Source organism: Parasteatoda tepidariorum, chromosome 1, assembly GCF_043381705.1.
Source record: "Parasteatoda tepidariorum isolate YZ-2023 chromosome 1, CAS_Ptep_4.0, whole genome shotgun sequence".
In the NCBI taxonomy this organism is placed as follows: domain Eukaryota; kingdom Metazoa; phylum Arthropoda; class Arachnida; order Araneae; family Theridiidae; genus Parasteatoda; species Parasteatoda tepidariorum.
The window spans coordinates 42,333,989-42,360,541 of NC_092204.1; the positions used below are offsets into that span (position 1 = coordinate 42,333,989).

Consider the following 26,553-nt stretch of genomic DNA (forward strand, 5'->3'; position numbering starts at 1 on the left):
GTATTCACAAAGTTTCAGGTGATATGCAAAGTCAAAAACGAAAATTTATTTCGTTGGAAATATGACTTTAAAGGCGACACTGAAGATAACTGTTCCACGAAATAAGACGGAGAATTGTTTTCAAGAATTCAGAAAAATGGAACAGTGTGTTACACTTAAGTGCTGATGCAATCTCAAGATTCTGGGATTGTCCATCCGAGCGGAAGCAAAGCTCTCCAAGAAGGAAGTCAAGACATGCTCTATGATAGAATCAATATACCCAAGAGAGCTCCGTCCTAGTATCGAATACACTCCCGAGACGTCATTCTTTCAAAATGATAACGAATGATGGATACTTTCCAGAATAGGAAAATTTTTGTGTTATAATATATATATATATATATATATATATATATACAGAGCAAAATAAATTAATACAAAAAAGCACGAAGAAAATAAGGAAAAACAATAAGTTTCATTTATTGCGCATAAGCTGCAAGTAAACAGAACTCATTAGATAAGTTTAAAATGAAGATAAAACAAAGGAAAATTACAGACATATGAAAGAAAAGAGGGAGGGAAAAAAACAATAATAAAAAAATAACAAACAACTGGGGGGGGGGAGGATGATATTTTTTTAAAAATCCGGAACAAAACGGCCAGAAGATATTGATATATTTTGCTTTGGTTATATTGATACAATATTAGAAAGCACTCTTTCTTGCGGATATAATCGTGTGGGCTGATGAAAAGATTCCATCTTTTTTTCCGGATTTCTAAAAAAAATTTCATCCCTTTTTCCCCCAGTTGTTTGTTATTTTTTTATTATTATTCCCCCCTTTTTTTTCCTCATATGTTAGTAATTTTCCTTTGTTTTATCTTCATTTTGAACTATATCAATCTATATATATNTAATTTTTATATATATATATATATATAAAAACTGAATCAATGACGAATACAATAACTTGATTTCTTTTAATCAATTAAAGATATAACCTCTTTTTCAACTCATACGGTAAAATAAGGTGCTTTATAATAGCATTGTATAAAGCACCTGAAAAAGCATAAGGTGCGTTATAATGGCATTGTATCAATAACGTCAAAGCAAAACATATTTATGCAAAATGTATGTTGATGATATGATAATAACAAATACTAAAAGACAATAACAATAAGAAAACACAGGGAATTAATCAAAAGTAAAAAAGAACAAATAGTTTAAAAAAGCAAGAAGAAAGTGAATTTTTTGATTAATAGACCAGGAAAAGATACAATGTAAGTATTTCCGTGTAAAATCACGGAAAAGAGCACTGAGTGCTGGCACTCTGAGTGCTGCATCCGTAAAAAAAATTACAGTAAAACTGTCCGCAAAATTTTATATTGTGATTTTTACAAAAATATTTATTGAATTAGACTGATTCAGTGTTATGAAAAAAAAATGCAATTTTCATTATTTTTTGTACCGTAAAAGTGTACGGTAAAAATGGATTTTGCGATATTTTTCTTGCCGGTACTGCCGATACCCAGACTGCAAGCACTTTTTACCGTAATTTTATCTGAAAGTTCTTACAGTGCAGTTTAAACCAGGTTTAAAAGTATTTAATAACTTTTTTCTGTGACAAAATATTTCTTTTTTTTACTAAATATAGTCCATAATTTATTGCTGTCTTTTTTTCATTTTTTATGTTATAGATTTATGTTTTATAGCTAAGGCTGTTTTTTTAATAGTTAGTACTAAAGTTCGTAAGATATTGAAATATGCTTAAACAAAACATATTGTATTTGCAAATATGTATATGTACAAATGTGCAAACAAGATTCCCTATTGAATTGCATCGGTATTTTATATCTTTCTTTAGTTTTATAACGAAAAAGAATTTCTCATACATTTCTCCATTTTATATTCAGTATTCAATTTCACAAGATATCGAAAATTATTATAAAGGAATATATAAAAATACATTTGACTCTTTTCTGCACTCGAATAATATCGCTGTAAGCAACTTTCGAGTTATGTCAACAAAATCAAAGTTCAAGAAATGATAAAACTGAGCATGCCAAGATTATAAAATTGTATACTTTTGATATCAATTTAATATTTTCACTTCGGAAAACATCGTCACTTAAAGTAATTCAATTTGAATATTTATGCTTAACAAATCAACAATTCTAAGAATAACTATTCGACTTAACATTATTTGTCGCTCCTGCAATCCTTTCAGCTCTGCTCAAAACCCGCACCATTCCGTGACTGCATTCATTAGTTAGTTTGCAGTAGCTCTGGCGTGATGCTAACTACCTACAATGGGAGTCCAATACCCTTACAACTAACATCATTAAGACTTGGGGTGACTAAGGTTTTGTGGCAGACGTGATAGTTGATTTTGGATAGGCGTGTTTTAGAATTTCTAGGGCGGAGAATGGATCAAGAGCGTAAATAAATCAGAAAGGATTGCCCGAATATTAGATATTAGATTATTAACATTTAAAAGTGTGTGGATTTAATTAATCATAGCTGTTGCATTTTCTACAACAAGTACAGAAATTTCTGAGTCATAAAATATTCCCTACTGTTGCTTAATTTTTACATGATTAAGATGGGTTGACTACTAAATTAAATTAAAACCGATAATGATATTTAGATAAAGTTAAATTTTTATGCATTTTCCTTTCACTATATTGATCTTAAAAAAGGATTTTAACCATCCTAATGTGAATTTGTTTAAAATGAAATCAAATGAACTACCATCAACAAAAGTTGTTCGTGAGTTTTCTAAGGAGCTTTTTTGTAACACGTACAAATCAAGAAATATTTGTGCTGTAATCCTGAAACTTGGACAGCGGGTGCACAGAGTAATTTTTGTCCCTAATTCTGAAAATCCTTACGATAAATCTAAATAGTTAGAAAAGAAGAAAAAGAGTTCAGCACTGAAGTACCTGTCTGCCAGTGCATCAATGGATCTGTTTGATTCTGTCAGACTGAAAATGATTTTGTTCCTGACCAGCGGAATCATGTTTGGCGCTTAAATCGGTAATCATTTAAATTTTTTCCAGCACAATATATCTAGCTTTTGAGGAGTTGAACTTTCGAAAACATATTTTGCGTAAACTAACAATATAAATTCAACGGGAAAATAAATAAAACGAAGTTATTTTAATATGTTCAACTATGCTGGTATATACTTTCAGTTTCGTACACGATAGTGTAACTTTAATAAATGCCAATCCGTTGATCATTTACCATTTTTTCTTTAGTTTCATCATTTTATTTTATAACCACCTTTGAACAGCAGATTCAGTTTTTGAATTTACGACTACCAATGTTTAATTCCGTATCCTTGTAATTTTGAAACCAATACAGAAGGCAAGGGAACTCCAGGATCAAGTATTGGGAGAAATTTGTCTTCGTGGAGAACTTTTTGATAGAACTCAGCCGCATTTGAGTTAAATGGAGAGGAAAACAAAGCGAACCTCGTATGGTTAGCCCGATAGCAAAGGGACGACTCCAACCCATCACTCGTCAGCTACCATTGAGAATATTTCACGTCAGCACTGTGATCGGTGCGAGCCGGGTGTGGAATTCGTATCAACCAGCCACTGCTGTGATTCATACCCAGGTCATCTCATTGGGAGGCGAGATCTCATTGATGGTTGAATAAACGTAAATTCAAAATTGCTAAATGACAAACGTAAGCAGCATCTCAGACCTCTTCAATCATTTCCATTCGGCCTAACTTTGCATATCTTTCAATGTAGATTCAAATTTAATTTTTTTCAAAAAATCTCATATTTTCGTTTTTTTGAAAATTGATTTTTTAGGTGAATATGTTCGTATCAATATATATCGTCATAGTCCTCCGCCATTAATTGATACTCATTTTTTCCCCTTTATTATATGCATATGTAAAAATAGATATGATGACAGTAAAATGCATGTGTACAGGTGTAATTTTAGGAGAAATTTTATTCCGTTAACGGTATTGTGACTAAATGCTTTATCCTAAAAAAGAATCTTTAGCAAAATAGTCTTCCCTTAAAACAAACCCTTTATAAAAATTTTATTACAAAAGCAGATAAAAATCTCTACTTCCTTCAACAAAAAAAAACTTTACCTATAACTGCTCGAATTCATAATTTTAAAACAAAACTTCCTTAAAAAACGCTTTTATGTCTCTTTTCCCAAAAAAAAAAATATTATTTACAGGAATTTATTAAAATTTATTTTATCTTTTTTATTAGAAAAATCTATTACACAAAGTTGTGAATAGATTTTTTTTTAGTTTCATAAATAAGGTTCTTTCACAAAGACTAGAATAACCCTTGACCTTAAAATATTCGTATTAGTTTTACGAAAACGTCTAAAATATTAAAGAAGAAAATAGTTCCTTAGCAATTTTTAGTTCAAAGTAAAAAAAAAAATACTGTGTGAAACTCTTTTCAAAAAAAAATTATTTGAGTAAAATTTTTGTTCCTCAATTTTTAAATGAGAAAAGAAAGCCACAGAAATGATGAATTATAATAAATGGAAGGGGAAAAGTTTGAATATAAGGCACCTTGGAATCATAATTATTTTTTACTGTTTTATTTATTTTCCTTGCAATTTTATCATGGTTTCGCAGGGAAAAAAAGTGTTTCTGAAGTACCTGCTTTTTTAGGGTACATGAAATTAAATTATACGAAAATTTTCTGAAAATGAAAGCAGTTTTTATAATAATTGAATTTATCCAAATATTTTTTCCCGAAATAAAATCGAATACTTGATGGAATTTACAAGCAGCTTAAGTCAGGTATTTAAAATAACAAATTGAAATTTATATATATATATATATAATATTACACCAATATTATCTAATAGTAGTTTAAATTGTACTTTAAAGATAATTGAATTTAAAGATAATAATTTGCTTAAATGAAAATAAAATAAATGCTATTGACATCAGTTCTGTACTGAAAAATTAAAAGGTAATTTTCATGTAACGTAATTGCCTGTCAGTTTATAAAAACTAATTGCTAAATGCAAACTTACATAAACATTAGTTTATAAATAGAATTTTAGTAAAAGTATTTAACTTCATATTTATGGGCCTTTAACCATCCAAATTTACTTGTCAACCGCCAAATCACTCAAAAACTAATTTTATTACAAACATGAATGTATGAATGACTCTTTTACGCAGACTTTTTATTAAACATAATTTCATACTTTTTTCATTATTTTGTTTTAATTTAGGCAAAAATAAGTGAAAAATATATGCATAAATATAACAATTTATGGTTAGGAAAAACTGCATAAAACAAAGGTATCTTTTTCAGAGTTAAAGGTAAAATCTTTCAAACACGACTTACTTCCAAACAATAATTTTTAAAATTTGTACTTATTTGCAGTTGTTTAGCATAAGAAAATATATTCATTACTAAAATTTCTTTAATTTACAAAATCAATAATTAGTAATTTTTTGTAATATGAAATGTTATTTGAAAAAAAAAATTTCTTTTCTAACTACTTTTTTTTGATTTTATATTTTAGCATGAATATAAATTCGATAATTTAATAGATGTTTCTAGTAACTATTGGACTGTTTTTATAAATATAAAATATTTTTTCTTGTAATTAGAGATTTAGAAAAAATATATATCGGTGTCCCATCTACTTCAAAGGGTTAATATGTTACAATAAACGGTATTCTAAAAACGATTAGAAATCTTTGTTCCCCTAAATTTGAATGCAGTGAAATCAAAGGAAAAATGTTTAGCATCGCATCAACATGCGTGGGAATTTGTCTCAAAATTAGGGTTGTCTCGAAATTTTACTTGCAAAATGTAGCATTGTAGAATGAACATTTTACTGATAATACGCAAATAGTATAATGCATTTTAATTTAACAAATAAGAGAATTCCTTTTTAATGCCATATTACTTAACATTTACATACTATTTAATAAAAGGTCTTAAAATATTTGATGGGTGTTTATTTTGGGTAAGAAGAATTAAAGTAATTAAAATATCACTCGTAAAAATTGAAGGAAGTGTATTTTTTAAAATTTTTTTGTTAGAATATCAAAGTAGAAAATAAATTGCTTCATGAGTAACAATCACACACATATTTAATATTGAAATTTTTTAAGCATATGATGATACCATGGTACACGATATTGTTGTTATAATTTTGGCTACATACTGCATAAATGATGTTGATTAAGATACTAGTGTTGATTCGATTGTGTCGACTAAGTTCGGCACATTTTTTTAAAGCAGCCTTAATACGATTTTTTATTTTATTTTTAGTAAGCAGAATTCCTGACATTATAAATGAGTAAACTTTCGAAATTTTTAAATTTTTACTTCGAAATTACTGAAAATTTGAGCATGATAACTGCAAATTTCTTCTGTCACCCTACCAACGCTTTAGCACGTTGTAAGGCATTAGTATGTATTTGTATGCGTTTAATAATGCATAAGTAATTTTCTTTCTTAATCACTAGTATAATTAACTGCATTTTGAACTAAAATCTTTAAGCAATCTTTAGGAAAAATCTTTAAACAATCTTTGTTTGAAACATTTTTCAAATATGCAATGATAAAAAATCTAAATATTCTTACTTAATGTGTGATAAAAGTAATAAATTCACATTTTGAATTTAGCGTCTAGTTCAAAACATAGCTAACTATCTACAAAATCTGCATACAAAGTTTCCAAAAATTCTATAATAAATTTTATTTGTAATGTGTTAGCGTAAAGAGATTTTTTTAAAATTTGTCATTCTTTCTTATTTTCTTATTCTGTTTTGTCTGTCAGCAAGTGAAAAAACATCTCTTAAACATTTGATTCTAAATACTGAAGAACAAAAGTTTAAGGAAATTTTGAAAGCAACAAAAGTTGAAATCTTTAAATATAAAAATAAAAAAATAAAACTCGAAATTTTCGTCGAAACTACCGATTTTTACTCAATTGGATACATTATGGTACATATATATATATATAGTATATATTTATTATATTTTTATTATGCATGTATTTATTATATATTTATTAGGTAAATATTTATTATATATAGTACATATTATATGGATTTATAGTATATATTTCCTTATGAAACTAGAAATACTTACTTTTAAAGTAAGGTGATATTTAACCTTTACTAAGCGAAATTTATAACTGGAAAAAAATTATTATTAAAAAAACTAAAGTTTTACAAAATGCAAATAAATATTTTAAAAATTTAGCAGAAATATATTAGCAGTAACCATTTTCATTCAGATTCTGCAGACAATGCATTAAAAAATTTTTTACATTGAATGGTATGCTTAGTTGTTAAGAATTATTATTTGAATGCAAACTTTTTCTGCTCTCTTGGGGATTTTATAAAATATTTTCCATCAAAGTAAGTTTACGATTTTTTACTTACTACGTGGAGAGGATAACACAATTTGTTGGTTTGATTCAGTTAAAAAATATGAATTATGAAAAAAGTCTTTTCTTAAAAAGAAACTGCAAAGAGCTTTTCATAGACTTGAATATTTCGAACAAAATTTCTACACTTTTTGAAAAAGCCTTGAGCGAAGTANTTTTTTTTTTTTTTTTTTTTTTTTTTTTTGACAAAACTAATTCAAAGATAAAATTTATAAAAAATTTGGAAAGAATTCTTCTTATTTTTACTTAGTTTACTAGAATAGAAATCGTAGAATAATTTTCCAATTAGAATGTTTTATTCGCAGTAAAAAATATTTAAAATTTATATAAACTTACAAAAAATATGTTTAAGAAAAAAATTAAAATTTTTCGTGTTTAATGTAGTTTTTGAACTTTTATAGGCTCAAATACCTAACTTTACATTAATGAAAACAATCATAAAAAATGTCAATGCTTTTAAATATAAAATTAATCTTGCTGCCTCTATCTCAATGTTTGAAAATGAGAATAATAATAATGAGGCTTACGCCAACGAATGAAGTGTATGAACATCTCTATATGTAATTTTAGTTTGTAGTATATATCTTTGGCACATTGATCCTAACTGACCACCCTCAATATACCTGTTTGAAATTGTTGCCAAAGTAAAAGAATGTTTTGATATTTTCATTCCACTTTCCTCACTAGTGATTCATCCTAGCTTAAATATTAATTTACATATCCCCATGAGTAGATATTTTTAGATCGTTTTTGATAAGAACTCGTATAATAATAACATATACGAAACGCGTTGTACATATTTTAAATACTATGTAACCGCATTCACGTAAAATTGCTTGTTTGGCTTAATTCTTAATGAATTAAACATATTATTTGAGGGAATCTCTAAAAAAAGTTATTAGGTAATTGAAAAAAGTTTCCATGATTCAAATAATTCGCTTTAAAATTAGACTCGATTTTTCACCTCAAATAATTCTCAAGTACGATCGAATTTCTATAACACACGAAAGAAACTACAATTAAAGAATGAAGAGTATACGATGGAGAATTGCAGTTAAAAGGCATCTTTTAAATTTAAGTTTATAAGCTTTTTGGAATTTATTATATTATTAATAACTTTTATAAAAAAAGGGCTCAAAAATTACATTGTCTACTATGCTATAACGGAGCATGTAAAAAATCCCATTGGGCACATTTTTTATTATCAATACTTACATGTGCGGAAATGTAAATATTGAATCAGAAATATACTATAATAGCAGTTATAAATAAACAAAAAAACAAAGTTAGCTCATTATTTTTGCTCCTGCGCATAAAAATAAATAAATAAATAAAAAATTTAAAACTGAAATGTTTTCGGCAAAAGAGGGAATGATATCACTTTAATTACATTAACTTAACATCTGCTTTGAATCTTTAATGAAATGAAGGAGCAGGCTATTTTTTTTTTAAATGCTAAAACTCGATCCTACTTAATCTTTTTTTAGAAGTTGTTTTGTCTTACTGGTAAGTGCAGCGGATTGTGTGATAATAAGTACCTTTAAATGAATAGTTACACTTAAATGGGTGCATTCATAAGTTTTTATTAATATGCAATTAAAAAATAAGTTAGGATAGGTAAAATATTTTTTCGATATGTATTCCGTTGACTAACATGACCTGTAATTTAAAAACAATCTTTACCCCCATTCAATCTGAAGAGATATTGCGAGCGTTCCGATTGGATCATTCGTCAACGTCATTCATGACGTATTGCTGTTCCTTTATCCAGAACTCAATATTTCTAACATTGAAAGATTTTTGTGGATAAACTATTTTTTTAAACTAGCAGCATTAGCCTTTTCACCATGAAAACAAGTCCCTTCATTAATAATGAAATTGAATTTATTTTGACAATTATCGAGAATATAAATTAATAAGAAACTGATATTTATCCGATTTATTAAATGGCATTGAAAGGACAGTTTTAAAGAGCAGTTTCTTATGGATAATTAGTTATAAAACTGATATATTTTACTCATGGTACGCTCTTTTATTATGGAATTAGTAAAAAAGTAGCTTGAAAATTAAAAAACTTTAAACTTGTAATTAATTTAAATATTACCGTTCATTAGTTAGAGTTTTAATTTTTTCAAAACAAAAACATATTTAATTTTATAGAATTAAAAAAAGTATTTTACTTATTTTTTTCTGTGAAAAAATCTTAACTTGAATCTGAATAAAATCTTATCTATTTATTTTAAACAATTTACAAAAATATAATAAAGTACAAGGCAAGTGAACAAAAATAAAATTAAAGTTTAAATCAAATGAGATTTCAAAAAACATGCTATTATTATTCAAAAAAATCTAGTTGGTGCTCTAAAATTTTTGTAATAGGAATTTTCCTTTGAAAATTCATTTGTGAAACAAAAATCGTTTAACATGTAAGAGCTGATTCGTGATCTACATTTTGTAAACAAGTTTAGCAGAAAGGCTAAAGATACAGTTAAGAGGTTCTGTAAAAACAGACAAACCTAGATTACTTGGAAAGAAAAACAAATCTAAGTGCTCAGAATCTCTTTTCATATTAACATGTGTTAAGGATCGATTTTATGGCATTTAAAAATTTTGAGGCTTTTCAAATTCTGATCATAGTATTTAGATTGATAATAAAGCTTTTGAAAGAATGCATTTATTATTAAACAATCGTTTGTGTTGTAGAATTTCTTGTTTCCAAAAATCGTGCATTAAAGCAAAAATATGAGTTCTCTCTTAGTTAAGTAATAATTTTAATTAAGAATTTAATCACTATATTAATCAAATATTTTTTCTACGGGATCTTGCGAGCAATTTATGATATGAATAAACTTTTCAATCCAATGTAATATTTCTTTCAATGCATTTCGTTTGCATATAATAAAAAAAACATATTCACCAATCTAATACTTTATTTATTTCCACATGTGTTTAAATGCTTTTAAATGTATTCATGCTATCAGATTCGACATGATTAAAAATTGAACTAAAATGAAATTATTCATACCATTTCAACAGAGCCATATCTGCGCCTACTAAAAACGCCTCGTCTAGCTGCTAGATCTGTTGTTGAGGAGCTGAAAGAGGAAAAAAACATCTATTGAAACGAGCACTGGTAATATTTGCATATTTTATTGATAGTTTTAAGAGCATCATGAAGGAAAAACGAAACGCTCTATTCGGTGAATTTTCAGTTCTTATTTATTGAAGATTTATGCTACTTCATTTTGAATTTCAATTTAATTATTTGTGTTGCGCGGATTTAGAACTGAAATAGATTTAGTTTAAAAAAAAAGATTTATGGACGGTAGTGAAACACACAATTAACATATAAACCGAAAAATTTTTCCAAAATAAGCATTTTATTTCAAAATTGGTATTTGTCTCTGTAACCATTAAGGCTTTGAAAGAAAACAATTTGTTTTGCCGTTCAGAGTTTGTATTTAATAAACAAGTATTGGCAACAGGCAAGAAAATTTTTTGATTATGTATGTTTATCCGAAGAAAGAAGTTAACAATATTGAATTTCTTAGTTTCTTCAGTTACATATCTATTCTATTTAAATGAAGTCAAAACTGAATGACAATTCTTTTGATGGGAAAAATTATATATTTCATCTAATTTTAAATGTATACAACTGTCAATGTTCTTACGAATACCGAAAAAGACTTAACTTCAATTGTTTAAAGATAATGACACAAACATTTAAGACAAAAAAAGTATTTTTACATTTCTACAAATAAAAGAAAAAAAATAGTAGTTTCGGCCAGTAAGAAATAGATATTTTCTCATTTTACGAATAAAAAGTTTTTTTTCCCTTTATCAAACGGATTTTTGTGAGTAACCTTTAATAACACACATTTTCAAAACAAATTTTAAATAAATAGCTTATGTTACCATGCATAAAATATGACTTCCGAGTTACTAGTGTAATATATAATCTATAGAAATGTGGATAAACGTTGTGCTGAAATAAATTTTAAGGTCCTTCTAAACTGATTTTTATGAGTTTTGTAAGTTATATTTATAACTTACAGTGCTTAACACTAATTCTTATTGCAAAGGTGCCTATTTAAATAAATTCTGCTTGCGAGGTGAAAAATTGATTTATAATTTTAGAAATGATTTAAATGTATTATTAAAGTATTCAAATTTAAAGCTGATCATAATGAATTGAAAGTAGAATTTTATGCACAAAGAGCCTGTAGCGATTAATCAATAATGAACATTACACACCTAATCTAGAAAAATCAAACAATGCTTATTAATAGGGTACTTTGGGGAAGTGGAGCTCGTTATCACCTCTATTCACCTCTTATAAAAATTCTAAACTAAAAAAGACCTGAATAGCAAACCTTTATTTCGATTGAGTAATAATCTAATTCGATAATAGCTTTATGCTTATTGAATATTTCTCACATATCAAATGATGAATAAGTTTTCAGAAAAATATAGTGAATGCAAACTACAAAACAACAACAAATATTCATATTTCTTTTAAATTTGATAAACAGAAGTTAAAATCTCCGGATAAATTTTTGGTTCGGATTAATTTTTATCTACAACAAAACCATTTAATACTATATTTATTCCTTTTATGAAAATTAAACCTTTATTTCGATTGAGTAGTAATCTAATTCCACAATAGCTTTATACTTATTCAACATCTCTCACACATTAAATGATGAATGAGTTTTCAGAAGAATGTTGTAAAGACAAACTACAAAGCAGCGTTTCGTGAAATTGCATTTGCATATTTAACAAATGTATGACATAAGATCTCGTAACAATACGCGGTGTTGTGTGCCATATCACGTGGGCATCATTTGTAATGCTTGGAATGAGCTGTGAAATTTTATCAGAGATGTTGTCACCTAAAATCTGCTTCTCATTTAATTACTTAATGGAATAAATTTCAGTGAAAGGTTACACACATAATCACATTTATTCTTGAAAAATATATTTTTTTCACGTTTATTTATTTTAATTTTCTTTCATAACAATATTTTTAGAATAAACTTATAAGTTTTTAAATATTACACTGAGTAAGAATAAAAAAAATCTAAACTTTTCGTTTAAAAAAACAACCTTGCAGTTTATGTTCATGAAAAAGTGTAATATTTATTTAATCTTAAGTATAGTCAGTTCTTCCAGAACATTCAAACTTTCCAAACTTCTGACATGTCTTTGCCAGTAGATATAAGGTTTGAATAACTACTAATCTTTAAGTGTTAATTCCTAACTAAAGTAAATATCTAACTAAAGTGTTAACTATTAATATAATTACCAAATTATATTAACTTTCTTCAGCATTTAATTTATATACATCTTTTTCACACTTTAGGCTTTTATTAAAAAAATAATAATTGTTTTTGTACACTGGAATTTATGGGAAATGTTTATGCTTTAATATATTTAATATTAAGATTTAATATTAAGGAGTCATTTATACAAATTTTTTGATTGAGAGTGGTTTCAAAAATGGATTGAATGAGAATCCTAACAAATTATGAGAAACAAATCCACTTTTATGATTTCAGAATCATTGCTGTTGATAATTTGTTGTTATGGGAATATAGGTCAAAAATAAATTTTTTAGCATAGATTTAAAAAAAATCTTTTTTGTCAACATTGCGCGCAGATTTAGATATTGCAAAATCATTCTATAATAATAAAGAACTTTTTAAATTCAAATTTGAGTTCAATGATCAGCTATCATTTTCTATGTCATTCAATTAGGTTACACTAAATTTACAATCGACTAAAAAATGAACAGACAGAAAAACTTTTGTTCTTGATCAGATTCTCTTTCAATAGGAAAAAGATTACAGCCTTGAAGTAATTCTTTACGTCATGATAAAAACTTCGTCCGACAATTAGATTTTACTTTCTTTCAAAACCCTACGTTATCATATATAATTTTAAAATTGAGCTTAAAAAAAATTATTAAAAATGAAGAAAAAAATTTAGTAATTCATTTTTAAATAATAAAACTTCATCTTCCTACCTTTTAAATTTTATTTAGCTCGTTTAGTTGAGACTTAATAAATCATGTAAATAAATAGTACATAAAATCTTACAGGAAAACATTCAATCCGTTTCCTTACTTGCAATGCTTATTTATATCTTTTAAATCAATGGGTTGACATGGAAACGAAATTAAATTATAGCATGAAAAATAAATTTTCCTATAATCATTTATTATAACAGAAACAGCCTGCTGTTAAATTTAATTGGAAGCTTTCTTGTTAAATACTTTGAGCACTCAGTTAAAGTTAGTAATTAAAAGTAGTTAATGTTCTCAGCAGGAGTTTGAAAGCGAGGGTGTAAACAATTTACTTACTAATTGCACTATATTTAAGGAACATGAATATTCATATTTATATTCATTAAAATCTCAGCAACTTATTATACATAACTTAATAGCTTATGATAAAGCATTGATTGAAAAACTTTTCTTTAAATACATAACTTGAGTACTAATACAATAATTCTTTTTAATGGATTAACATTTTCTAAATATTTGGTAGGTCAAATGGGGTTTATTTATTTATATATATAATCTATTAGTATTAATGAAAAATTAGTATTAAAGGCANGTTATAAACTTATAAAAATCAAATCATCAATAATACAATTATTAATTTGGGTGCAAAATGCCACAATATTATTTTTCTAAATATATCATTTTTATTGAAACTATAGTTTTTTGAAACTGCTAGAATTATTTTATAAAATTATTCATCATAATTAAAAATAATTAACTTAGAACATTTATACGCTTACGGCTTAAGATTTTACTTATAAAGTAAGCGGGTAAACAAATACTATTATAAGCTTATTTTTCAGAAAAAATAAACATAAGCATTTGGAGATTAATCATACATTTAGCTTTGTAGAACAGTAACTGAAGGGTGTTCTTTGAAACTTTCTCATGGAAGAAAAATAAAATTAAAAGACCCCCCCCCCCAGTTTCAGTGCTTTAAATCGAAACGACTATATTAACTATCTAACTAACGAATTTAAACGAATTGACGCTTATTATTTTGAATATTTGAAAAAATGATTGTTTTAAAAAAGAGTTTCCAATTTGAAGATATAGCTTCATTTAGAATCACTTCAATTGCTTGGAAATATCATGAGCCCCTATTAATGAGGAGTGGAAATAACTTCTCAAATGTTTCAAAAAGTATATTTTACATTTTAAAAAAACTGAGACTTTCCTTCATGAGTGCTAATTTCATTATCGGATTAGATGTCGCTGGCTGGATATAAACACAGACAAAACATAACAGTCGTGAGTAACGCATAACAATTTAAAAAAAGTAATATTCTATGTAACAAAAGTACCTTAATGAAAAGCCTTACAAAGATTTGATAAAATTGTTTTAAAGCTAAAGGGTTTCAAATATTAAATATGTTTTATTAATCTTTTTTTCACAAGTAAGTAGTATCTGATAAAAGTGAAACTTTTAATTTTTAAGGTATTTATGCGCATATTTTACTTTTTTTTATTAAAGCTCTTACAATCTCTAACATCGATCTAATCTTTGTCAAACAAAGAGATCACATTTCCACAATAATCCTTAACTGCTTTCTTCAAAGTCCTTGGATTAGAACTAACGGGGAAAACAAAGAGGTTGTTAATGCGATTGCAAGCCCAGTTTCCGTTTGTCTAAGTCCCGATTGAGTGAAGCAAAACATCGAAAAAATAAAAAGCAAAACATCGAAGCAAGGAATACTTGTACGCTTAGCTAATTTGTTAGCGAATTAATAGCAGTTTTTTTTCCTGAATAATAATGTTAGATATATCATAAATATTACTTTGAAAAATCTAAAAACTATTTAAATCTACCTTAAAAAGTTTCTAAAATATCTTTAAATATTATTTTGGCTAATTAATTACATGGATTATACAAGCTAACAGATTAATTAATATAATTTTGTAATGCATTTCTTATGTCACTTAGATTAAGTACACCGTACTGAATATTATAAGCTTTGTGCTAAAAAGTACACTGTACTGATGACTTTAAGCATTGTGCTAAAAAGTATACTGCACTGATGACTATAAGCATTGTGTTAAAAAAGAACACGGTATTGTTTAAAAGTATGACATTTTATTGAATAAACGCATTTTATGCCAATTTTTATAGTGAAAACGGCTTTATTACACCAAATATGAACGCTATTAAGTACTCAATGTAACAAAATTGAATTTTAGTTTATACCATTGTAGCAAAAACATGCGACGAATTGTGCTCGTGACGAATTGGGTTCCGCGGAGAATTAATTCACGATTAATTGTACTTGACGAATTTTCACCGCGTCGAATTGTGAGCGACGAATTTACGTGGAACCTAAATTTAGCCATGCATTAGTATTGTAGAGACAAGATTACCACGTAACATACCAATACCAGATAATTCAAAAGTTTTCCCAGTTTAGTACGTAATTTTGGTTGTCACCTCTATTTTTATATCCATGCTAAGATAAGGTATTAGATAACTAATCATTTTGCAAATTCTCTTATGTTATAACATAATCAATAAAACCTTATTATTTTAATGATGATATCGTTAGCAGCAATTTGAAATAAATGCTAACATTTATTTATTATCAGCTAGAATTTTACACTATTTCTCTTATAAAATACAATAAAAGACGAAATATTGCTATTACTAAGCGCTATTTTACACTAACATTTGCCCATAGAAAATGAAATTATACTAATAATTCACACCATTAATAATTCATATAATTACAGTCTTCGGAGTTAATTCAATATTCAGGAAGATATTTCAAGAAACTAAACGAAATTTATGAACGCACTTAAATAAATTAAGCAAACAAGTATATTAGTATCGTAGAGACAAGATTACCACGTAACGTACCAATACCAGATAATTCAAAAGTTTTCTCAATTATTCCCAGTTTAGTATGTAATTTTGCTTATCTCCTCTATTTTTATACCCATGCTAAGATAAGGTATTAGATAACTAATAATTTTTCAAATTCTTATGTTATAACATAATCGATAAAACTTTATTATTTCAATGATGATATCGTTAACAGCTATTTGAAATAAATTCTCATTTTTATTTATTATTAGGTAGAATTTTACACTATTTCTCTTATTAAATACAAAAAAAAAGACGAAATATTCATATTACTCAGCGCTATTTTACTCTAGCATTTACGCATAGAAAATGGAATTATAACCATAATTCACACCATTAATAATTCATATAAATACAATCTTCGGAGTTAATTCAATATTCAGGAAGATATTTCAAGAAACTAAACGAAATTTACGAACGCACTTAAATAAATTAAGCAAACAAATATTTTTTTTTTTTCTTTTTACTGAAGTTCATTATTTCCCATTTTAGTAAAGTTGCTGATTATTTCACATCGCTTCTGAGATAAGTGAGTTATAAGAGCTGACAATATTCAATAATGATATTCCCCCTTCCCTTCACTTATCATTTTTTTTGCAATCACTTCCAATCCCATCAATCTGCAAAAGTTATTTTCGAAAAGTTCCCTCGAAAGATTTTTAACAATATAATTGACACGATTTCTTATGCTGTCATCAAAATCCATTACTTGACTACTTTTGAATTGACAGCTATAATTGACGTCCAAAGTTTAAAAAAGTATTCGTCATAAATGATACTCTGCAAATCTTATGGCTCCATTCAAAAATTTTTTTGAAAAGTTGAAGTATATGAGTGAATTAAATGTAAAATGTTTTATTAAGTAATTTTTTATCTGCTAAAATTCATTGTAGCAGATTTTGTACGACTATTCAATGGTTCACTATAGTTAGAAGGCACACTTCTTCTGAGGAGAAATTTTTACTGTCAAAACAAATTCTGAGTCTTTTTTCCTAAATGGTACTCTACAGGTTTTTGAAATTTTCTTAAGAAAACAACACAATACGCTGTAGCATTTTACTACTTACATGGAAGTTTTAGTATTTTTTAGAAAAATGCTCTTAACGATTTTCTGAGCAATTTGGAAATGAAAATTACCACAATACTACCCCATTTCTTTACGTTTCTGCAAAACAAAAACAATTGTTTCAGTTACTTATACAATTGAATATTTTACCGAAGTATACTAATAATAGCCTTTCTCATTTTTGTTACCAGGGGATAGAACACTCACCTCCTAATGAGGTGACACTAGTTCGAATTTCAGCGATGACTGTTAGATACATATTCAACTCCCGGCTAGCACCAACCATAGTGGTGACGTATTTTAGTGTTAGACGGATCATGGGTTAGACGAGTCATAAATTTCTCCAAATACCTGATTCAGAAGTTCCCTTGTCCTCTGGATTAGATTCAAAATTACAAGGCTACGGAGTTGAGCGTTGGTAACTAAAAATTTGGCCGGCTGTTCAGCAACGGTTATAAAATAAGATAAATATTATGTTTTATTTTAAGAGAATATTAGAAATAAGATGCTATGAATAAACTTGAAAATTTAAAATGAAGTATTGAGAATTAAAAATAAATGACTCTGAATACGTTATTTTTTACGCAATCTAAATTCTAATTGGACTTTCAAAATAAACAAGCTTTTTATTCACATAAACTTCAAAAATAAAGACTGGTTAGGGATATCAATTTCTAAATTATACGAATAACATATTTTTGCTTATGTGCGTATAACCTTTGGAATTTATTTTACTCTGTCAGCAAAGTTTCGTAGAAAAATCTATTAGAATTGTAAATTAGGTTCCTTTACTTCAAAATATTTTGAAAATGATATTGCTAATTTTATATGCAGTTTTAGAGTAGATTATAAATTAGGAATATTAAGTGATAGTCGGCTTTATGTTTCTGAAATAAGTAATCTTGAATAAATATGGAAAATTATACATGAAATTAATATGCTGTTTAATGCCAGAGGCTATCTCTGAAATACTGCTTGAATAACTTAACTCAAAATTAATACCCACCTGCATTATATGAATAAATTTATTAATAAAAAAATCCCATTCTTGCATTAATTATTTTTTAAACCATTTTTTTCTTCATAAAATAGTTACGAAATTTCTGAAATCTAATGATTTGATAATTGAAAAATCTTTTTCTGGAATAATTAAATTACGTTTTGAATTTTGAACAACAGCTATAAATGTGTTTTAATTAAAAAAATATTTCATTCAATATTCACTAAGTATAAAATCTAAGTATGAAATCAATTTTTAGAGTTTTTCAACACAAACTTTGGATAGGTATTACACCTCAATTTTTACAGTGAACAGAAAAGAAAATCATTCTTTAGATCGGAGGTCGCAACATTAATGCACTATCTCGCCGTTTATAAATGATAATGAGATCTAACAACCAGGAGGTTTACTAACTTTAAAAAAACAAAGAACAAATATCGTTATACAATATCGTCAATACAAATATCGTCAAAACAAATACATTTTGTCATCTAGTAAATATGATATCACGTTTATTTAAACTGTATCTATTAGAGAGAAACTGAAACTCAATTGTGATTGAGATATTGAAGTGCAGTTAGTACTAATAAATAACAAATCTTATATCTGATTTTTTTATTAGACTAATTAATTTTAATGAGGAAGATGGAACTGTTTTTTGCTATTAACGATTACCGCCCAGCAGAGGAATAAAAGTTATTCAACTGGAGCGTTAATGCGATATATCGAAAATGTTCCAGTGAGCTACTTAGTATGGCTACAATTGACGATTGGGAGATTACTGATTAAGACAGAGGTCCGTCTGCGAATTTTTTGCAGTTGTTTCGTTTATTATGAATAACCTGACGACTCACGTGACTACTTATATGAACCAGCATGTTTATTTGAACAATCTGAACAATCAGGTCTTGCATTTTACTCCGCATGTTCATTGATGATTATGCTGTAGATACACTTATTTTTCAGAATGGCAACAGAAAATTCATCGCTCAGGAAGAATATGAGATTCACATACCCATTACATCTTTATTTGCTTGAAAAATCACCTGACATGAGCCGCAAATAAGAACTGTAAGACATTTAGGAACAGCTGGATAAATCCCGTAATCGGCCAAATTTATGATGCTCTTTTTATTAGTGGCTTACTAGTTTAAAACCAAACCTAAATTAAGGAAGTATGTAGAACCTAGGGTAATCAAAGAAACATGTAGGGTCTTATAGGTATGCAGAAGGCTCTACATACATCACTGTCTTAGGTTTGGTTTAAAATAAGTAAACCCTAATTTCAAACCAAGCCTTGGCAAAACTGAATTATTTACTGTAATTCCAAAATTGTTTATCCAAACGTTTCGATAAAGAAAGCAATACAAATTTTTAGCAAGCAAGACATTTAGAAGTAGAAAAAAGACGAAAAGAAAAAAATTATACATCTGAAATAAGAAACTATTAAAATTTTAATAAATAATCATTATGTGCTAAAAAATTCATTACTGCTATTAATCTTTTGGTTAAAGTATTGTTTATAATAAAATTTTTCTGCCAAATTTCTAAACTTGTTGGGCTAGGCAGATAAAATAAAGCCTATATACATGGCCCTGGAGGTATAAGAGGTTAGTTCTACATTCCTCTCCACTTACATGAATACCTATTTCAAAATATACGTTCTTATAAATCATTTTTCTTAAGTCAATATTTATTTAATTTATGGCAAAGTATTTTTTTCTAACCTATTAAGTGCCGTATGCAATTTCCCAAAATCTTTAAATCAAATTTAATACGATCTTAAAAGTGTATCGAAGTACTCTGAGAGTGAATTTATATAAAAATGTCGAGGTTCCCTGATGCATTATGCATTAAAGCTCTTAGCCGAGGAAGTGTTAAGGTATCAGCTCAATCTGCTATTCCTCAGCAGGTATCCCTCTTAAAATTAATATACCCCGCCGATCCTAACAGCAAAAGCGTGTCTACGATAGTAAAGCAAAGAAAAAATAGGAAATAAAAAGCAACATATCTTGATAATGAAATCCTGTTGTAATGGAACCCCATATATTTTTAGCGGGTAACCCCGTCATTATCGCGCTTTTGGGATGGAAATGCAAACACAAAAAAAAGTAGTTGTCACGCTAAAAAGAACCCCTGATGTAGGATTGTTATTCTATCTGGGAGGAATAAAGCTTTCATCTTATTTGCTAAAGTAAATAATTCTAATGCGGTTACATTTATTTGTCTTGAAGGTTTGAGTTGAAATGATTTCTTTGCCATGAAAAAAATAGAAAAGTTTCAGCATAAACAGAATAAGAAATCGGAAGAAAATAAAAACGAAATGTGTATTTTTATGCTCATATTGAATAAAATGTTACTCTTATCACAAAATGCATTAGATATATATTTTGATCTATTTCAAAATATATCAAAAATAATTTATTGGATACCTTTTTAAAATATATATCACATTGGAAATTTCAAATAAATCATAAAATACCTTAAAAATAAATTTAGGATTAATTTAAAATAATACGCACTAAGACTAACTCACAAAATACATTTTAAACTATGTCATAGCATACACTTTGCAATAAATCATGTTTTTGTATTAAAAAATAAACTATAGGATGCATTTTCTCAAACCATCATAGGATACATTTTTAAATAAATTACAGGATATATTAATAAAATTAAAAAATTTATATAAATCGTAGGAAGAATTTAATATTGAATACATTAAACTCCACTTGGAATATATTTTAAAAAACAAATAGTTCGTAATCATGTAATTACCCCAATTATTGGGATAATATAATATAAGCTTAGATATATACACATAAGTTTAGTTATCTCCTACTCAAAATTAAGTTGTTGTCACTTAAAAAATAAATACAACCCAATATTTAACTTCTTTCACATGAGTGTACTTAAAAGGCTCGAGACTATATAATGATAAGCCAGACCAGAAGACTATATTTGCCCATTGGCTCCTAGCTCCTACATTAGCATAAACAGTACAGTTTCTGATTTGGCAAAAGAGATATTGTGTATCTATCAGGAAACAGTAGTTGCATGTAAAAATTTCGCATTTCGAAAAATTAATAGCTGATCGCTGCTTTGCACTCATGCTCACTCGTAATATTAAAATTTCAATTAAAAATATAAAATTATTCTTAACGCAGACATACACAAAAAGTAAACAGATATAATTAGATATTTTTCTTAAATAAATAATTCCAAGTAACTGAAGCAGTACGCATTATTTCCTGGTTGGAAACTTCATTCTCTTCAAAAATAAACAAATCTGAACAATCGACGTGTTTCAAGCGCTTCAAAAATAGGTGCCCATTAAAAGACTTGCCAGACGTGAAAGTAAAGAATTAAAATAAAAAACGCAAAGGTGCCAGCGAAAAATGAAAAAATATAGGTAAGAAACAAATCTGGAAAAATCATCTAGAATGCCGAGAGATAAAAAATATTAAAAAAAATTTGCAAGGAAAAAGGTTAACATAATTAATTTAAACCAGAAAAGAACCTCTTTACCACCATGTTTTTTCTTCTTCTGTTTGTCATTATTTTTCTCTTTCGGCTTCTGTGATTTTTCTAGTTTTGTTTCTCACCCTTATATTTCTTTTCGTTGGCAACTTATCGTTTTTTTATTTATTTAAAATAATTTTTGTTTTCTTTACTTTCACGTCTGGCAAGTCTTGAAAATTGGCGCCTATTTTTGAAGCACTTGAAAAATAACGACTGTTATTTTACACTTATTTATTTTTAAAGCGAATAAAGTTAACAATCATGAGATAGTTTCCATATTTTAAATTTTCAAGTCGTCATTTAGTATTGTTTGTGTTGTATAAATTACTACGTTTGTTCCTAGAATCATAGAAATATTTGTCAATAAGCTATAAATAGGCCTTTTAAAATTAACCACGTAGCTCGTGAATGTGATAAACAGCAGAATAATGGAAATACCTCCCACATAAATGCCAATTAATTAGACATATGATGTAAAGCCTACGCTTTATTGGCACTTTCATTACAATTTCTAACAGTTCGTCCAATGTTCACATACTTAAACCGATTACAATTCCGTTTAATTGAAATTCAAATTAAAAGAGATTATTAACTTTTTGAAGCAGTTTCGAATTGAAATCTTTAATTTAATTGAAATGAAAAATGTATATTAAGTTAACATAAACTAAAACAATTTTTGCAAAGTAGAATGAAAGATTACATTACGAGTTAAATTAATTGAATCAGGATTTATTGATAAATTGAAATATTTTAATGAATGTTGCAGTCTTAATTATGTTTCGACAAAATTTATTTGGAAAGTAAAAAAATTTTATTTGGAAGAAATTCATAAATTAGTCAGAAATTTAGTTATTTGTTGGAAAACGGACAACTAAAGAAAAATTTTGAGCATTATAACTATCTATTAAAAAATAAAGTAAAAAATTATCTATGAACAAAATATATCAAATTCCATAAATGTTTTACACGTATTTATTAGCTTCTACAAAATTCTCTATCAGTTGTTATGTTACAGAAGATAAGCGAATGTTACATACATGGGTTTGCTTCATTAATATATATAAAAAAAATATTCAATAAAAAATAGCAAAATTTGTTATTGAGTCAAAACGAATTTCGTAAAACAGATTTAACTACCAATTTTGTTGAGGGAAATGTTCACTATTAATTTACTTATTTACTATTGCAATTTCATCCACAAGCTCTTGTTTTTATATATAATTATTTAACTTGGATACAATTCATAGGTTGTTAAATATTTTTCACTAAAGTTACAATGTCACAGCATTATGAAAAGTCAATTCTTGATTTAGTTGTCACTATAATTTTAAAAATTGTAATAATAAGCAAAAATGTCTTTAATGAAAGGATGGCAAATAAATATTGCTGATAAATAACGTTATATATAAAGATATAGTCAATAATAATTTACAGATTAATATCGTTTTAATTTTCCTTCTGTGATTTTCATGCCTAATAAGAGTTCACGAAATCGTAAGACCATATTTCCTATGGTATATTGAGATATTAGTTTCAATCAAGTTTTAATTTTAAAATAAATTCAAATTGTTATTTTAAAGAAATGAAATATTTAGATAGAAAATCTTTTTTAAACTTCAATTTTATTCATATATTTTAGTAAAATATTCATTTAGCTCTTTCCAGAAAAGTACCCACAGAAAAAATTTCTATTTCTATGTCCGGATTTTTCTAATAACATTTGTCTGAAACTAATAACTCAATTCAAAAGTATACTCACAAAACAAATTTCACCGGATAAGTTTTTTTTCAATCACCCAATAAAAAAACATAGTGGCTACATAAAGTCAATATACTACTAAACACTTGTTTAGAATTTTTATGGATGATTAAAAACTTTCTGCTGACACCTTTTGGATGAACAACGAGAACTACAATTGGTTATAGAATGAATGCAATTATAATTACGAGCATAAGAAATTAATTTAAACTTAAACACTATTAAACCATCCTCCCAATATACATCGTAAAAGACGCCAGGAGACGCTAAAATTTCAGCTTCTCAAAGAAAAAAAAAATGGTGGTCTCGTAGAAAAAAATTTTAACTCTTATAGTTAAAATAGAAATGGCTAAAACCATTAGCCTTAAAAAACATTTATGGCGAATTCACAAAAGCTTAGTCTTTTCAAAATAAAATTAATTTTAAAACAGTTATTACAAAACTGATGTTAAATTGCTTCGCGTAGGATTTTTTTTTCAATTTAAAAAACTAGAACAATTATCTTTTAAGAAAATGAAATAAGATCGTATTATATTTTACATATTTTTCAAGTAATATATAAAATTTAAATTCTTGTCATGAAGTAAAATGTTTATGCGAAAAAATATGGACATTATTTGATATTCATATTTTTCCTTTAACATTCCATAGAATTTTTACCATAGATTAAAAAAAGTCACTTGAAACAACAAATATAATAATAGTTATTTGATATTTATATGAATGCTTAAAATTTGTTATTGATATTGTTTACATAAACAATGAGAACTGGGTAAAGGAAAAATTCATTTATGTTTATAACCATGAGCTTAAATTAAACTGAAATTTCTTTGCGTTTTTTTAAATGTGCAATATGTTACAAAATTATCATTAAACTTTATTATTTAATAAAATAAAATTGAAATTTTTTAATGCATTTTTAAATAAATTATACATTGTAAGTTCTTTTTGTAGGACTATTAATATGGAAAAAAAACTTCCACATATTTTAAACTCATATTTTTTCAATAATTTGTCTTAAACTATTAATCTTAAGCAAAACTATGAGCAAAAACAACTTAGTTCGATAACTTTATTTTCAACCATTTAAAAAAATACTATTTACAACAACTGTAATAAACGCTGATTTAATTTATTTTTGTAGATAATTATTAAATTGCTTCTGATATTCAGTTTTAAACACATTTTCAAAATTTCTTGGTACTTTTCTGAATATCTAATATGATGCATTAGCCACGCGAAATTTCTTACAATTCACAGGAATAAAGAAAATTATGATGTTTTTCTTCAGACACTTGTGAAAAAAAACTTTAGTTCTTGAAGATTGAATAAAAATGGCGAATGCCATAAGCTTTAGCAAACAATTATGGCGAAATCCTCGTAAACCTAGTCATTTCGAAGGAAAATTGATTTTAAAACTGTCATTAGTAAACTGAGGAGAAAATCACTGATATAATAGAGATTGCTTTCTAATTTTAGTACGAAACAGATGTTTATGGATTTTTTAAGTAAATGCCGTTTTTATCTAGTTACAAGATTTTAATCTTTATGCGTTCGAACAAAGAAAATAGTCTTTCCAAAAGTGATCGTTAGGTAAAATAAAGAATGTGTAATAGTAAATAAGTAGTAAAGCAAACTGGGAACTAAGCATAAATAAAAATGTAGTTTTTATCTAACTTAGCAATTGCATAATGAAAAATTAAGTATTAAAAGTTTCTGAAGAGCTTATAAGTCAAATTATGTTAATTCATTGACTTAGAATTTTCTACTTTTTTTGAAAAAAGAAGAGTATCATTTCTGAACAAACATTTTCATGATTAACTGAAAGATTATATTTAGTTTCATCAAACAATCAAAGTATTAATTATTCAGATACTTTATGTTAATTGAATTGAAACACATAAGATTCAAAATGTATATACAGTACCGTTCACTGGACACAGCATTATTACAGTACCCTTCACTGGGATACAGCATTATTACAGTATGTATCGCTTATTAAATTTGCATGGGAAGAAACCCTTCATGGCGAATTTTGTTTCTCTCCATTGGTAGTTAAAATTCATAAAATAATAATATTAAAAAAGCGTAAGTCATGAAGCTTTAAATGCTGAAAAGATTTTTTTTCTAAATTATCAAAATATAAATAAATTATGGTAGGATTACTTTATTTCTGCGTGGTTATGTAAAATCCTGCTATAGTTTATTCATATTTTGAAACAAAATCAGCACTTAAAGCTTCATGGTTTATACTCTTTATATCAAAGTTCACTCTGTATATCAAAGGTCACTCAGTATATCAAATTTTAAAAAGTTTCCTCTTGTAATTTAGTGTACTCTTCATCACTGAGCAGCAAACCATGTTAAATATTAGGAGACATTTTGCCTAGATAAGAAGCATTACGCTTGAAGCTTCATGATTTACATTTGGTTTATCTAAATTCAAGTTATCCTTATTTTAAATTACAAATAGAGGAAAAAAAAGAATTTGTCATGAAAGGTTTCTCTTTCAGCATAGTGTATTCTTCCCATCAGAGCCAATAACTACGTAAAATATTAAACATTTTGTCAAATGTTCAGTGGTTTTAAAATATATTTCTAAAATGGATTCGTATAGTGTATAAAATAATTGAAAATTACAAATTTCATTTACGGAATCATAAGTAAGTTATTTTTTAACATAATGTATGCAAATAATAACTAAATGAATTATTAATTCAAAACTGATGAGACTTTGTAATCGGAAGCATTTTGAATTTATTTTTTAAAAATTATTTTGTAGTGATTTCTTTTTATTATTCCAAATTTTCCATTTTTACCATATTGCGAAATTCAAACTATGAATAATTATTTTTTATTATTATTATTATTATATATATATATATATATATATAT

General features: G+C 26.8%; 1 protein-coding gene across 12 annotated transcripts in view; it reads right to left on the reverse strand.

Annotated features, from left to right (window-relative positions):
- The window catches only part of LOC107436145 (GTPase-activating Rap/Ran-GAP domain-like protein 3), a 563,687-nt gene that overhangs the window by 105,509 nt on the left and 431,625 nt on the right, over window positions 1-26,553 (reverse strand). For all 12 annotated transcript variants that reach the window (XM_071179212.1, XM_071179217.1, XM_016047730.3 and 9 more), the window contains one exon: window positions 10,419-10,488. In XM_071179212.1, the coding sequence (XP_071035313.1) occupies window positions 10,419-10,488 (70 nt within the window). The remainder of the gene's footprint in view (window positions 1-10,418; window positions 10,489-26,553) is intronic.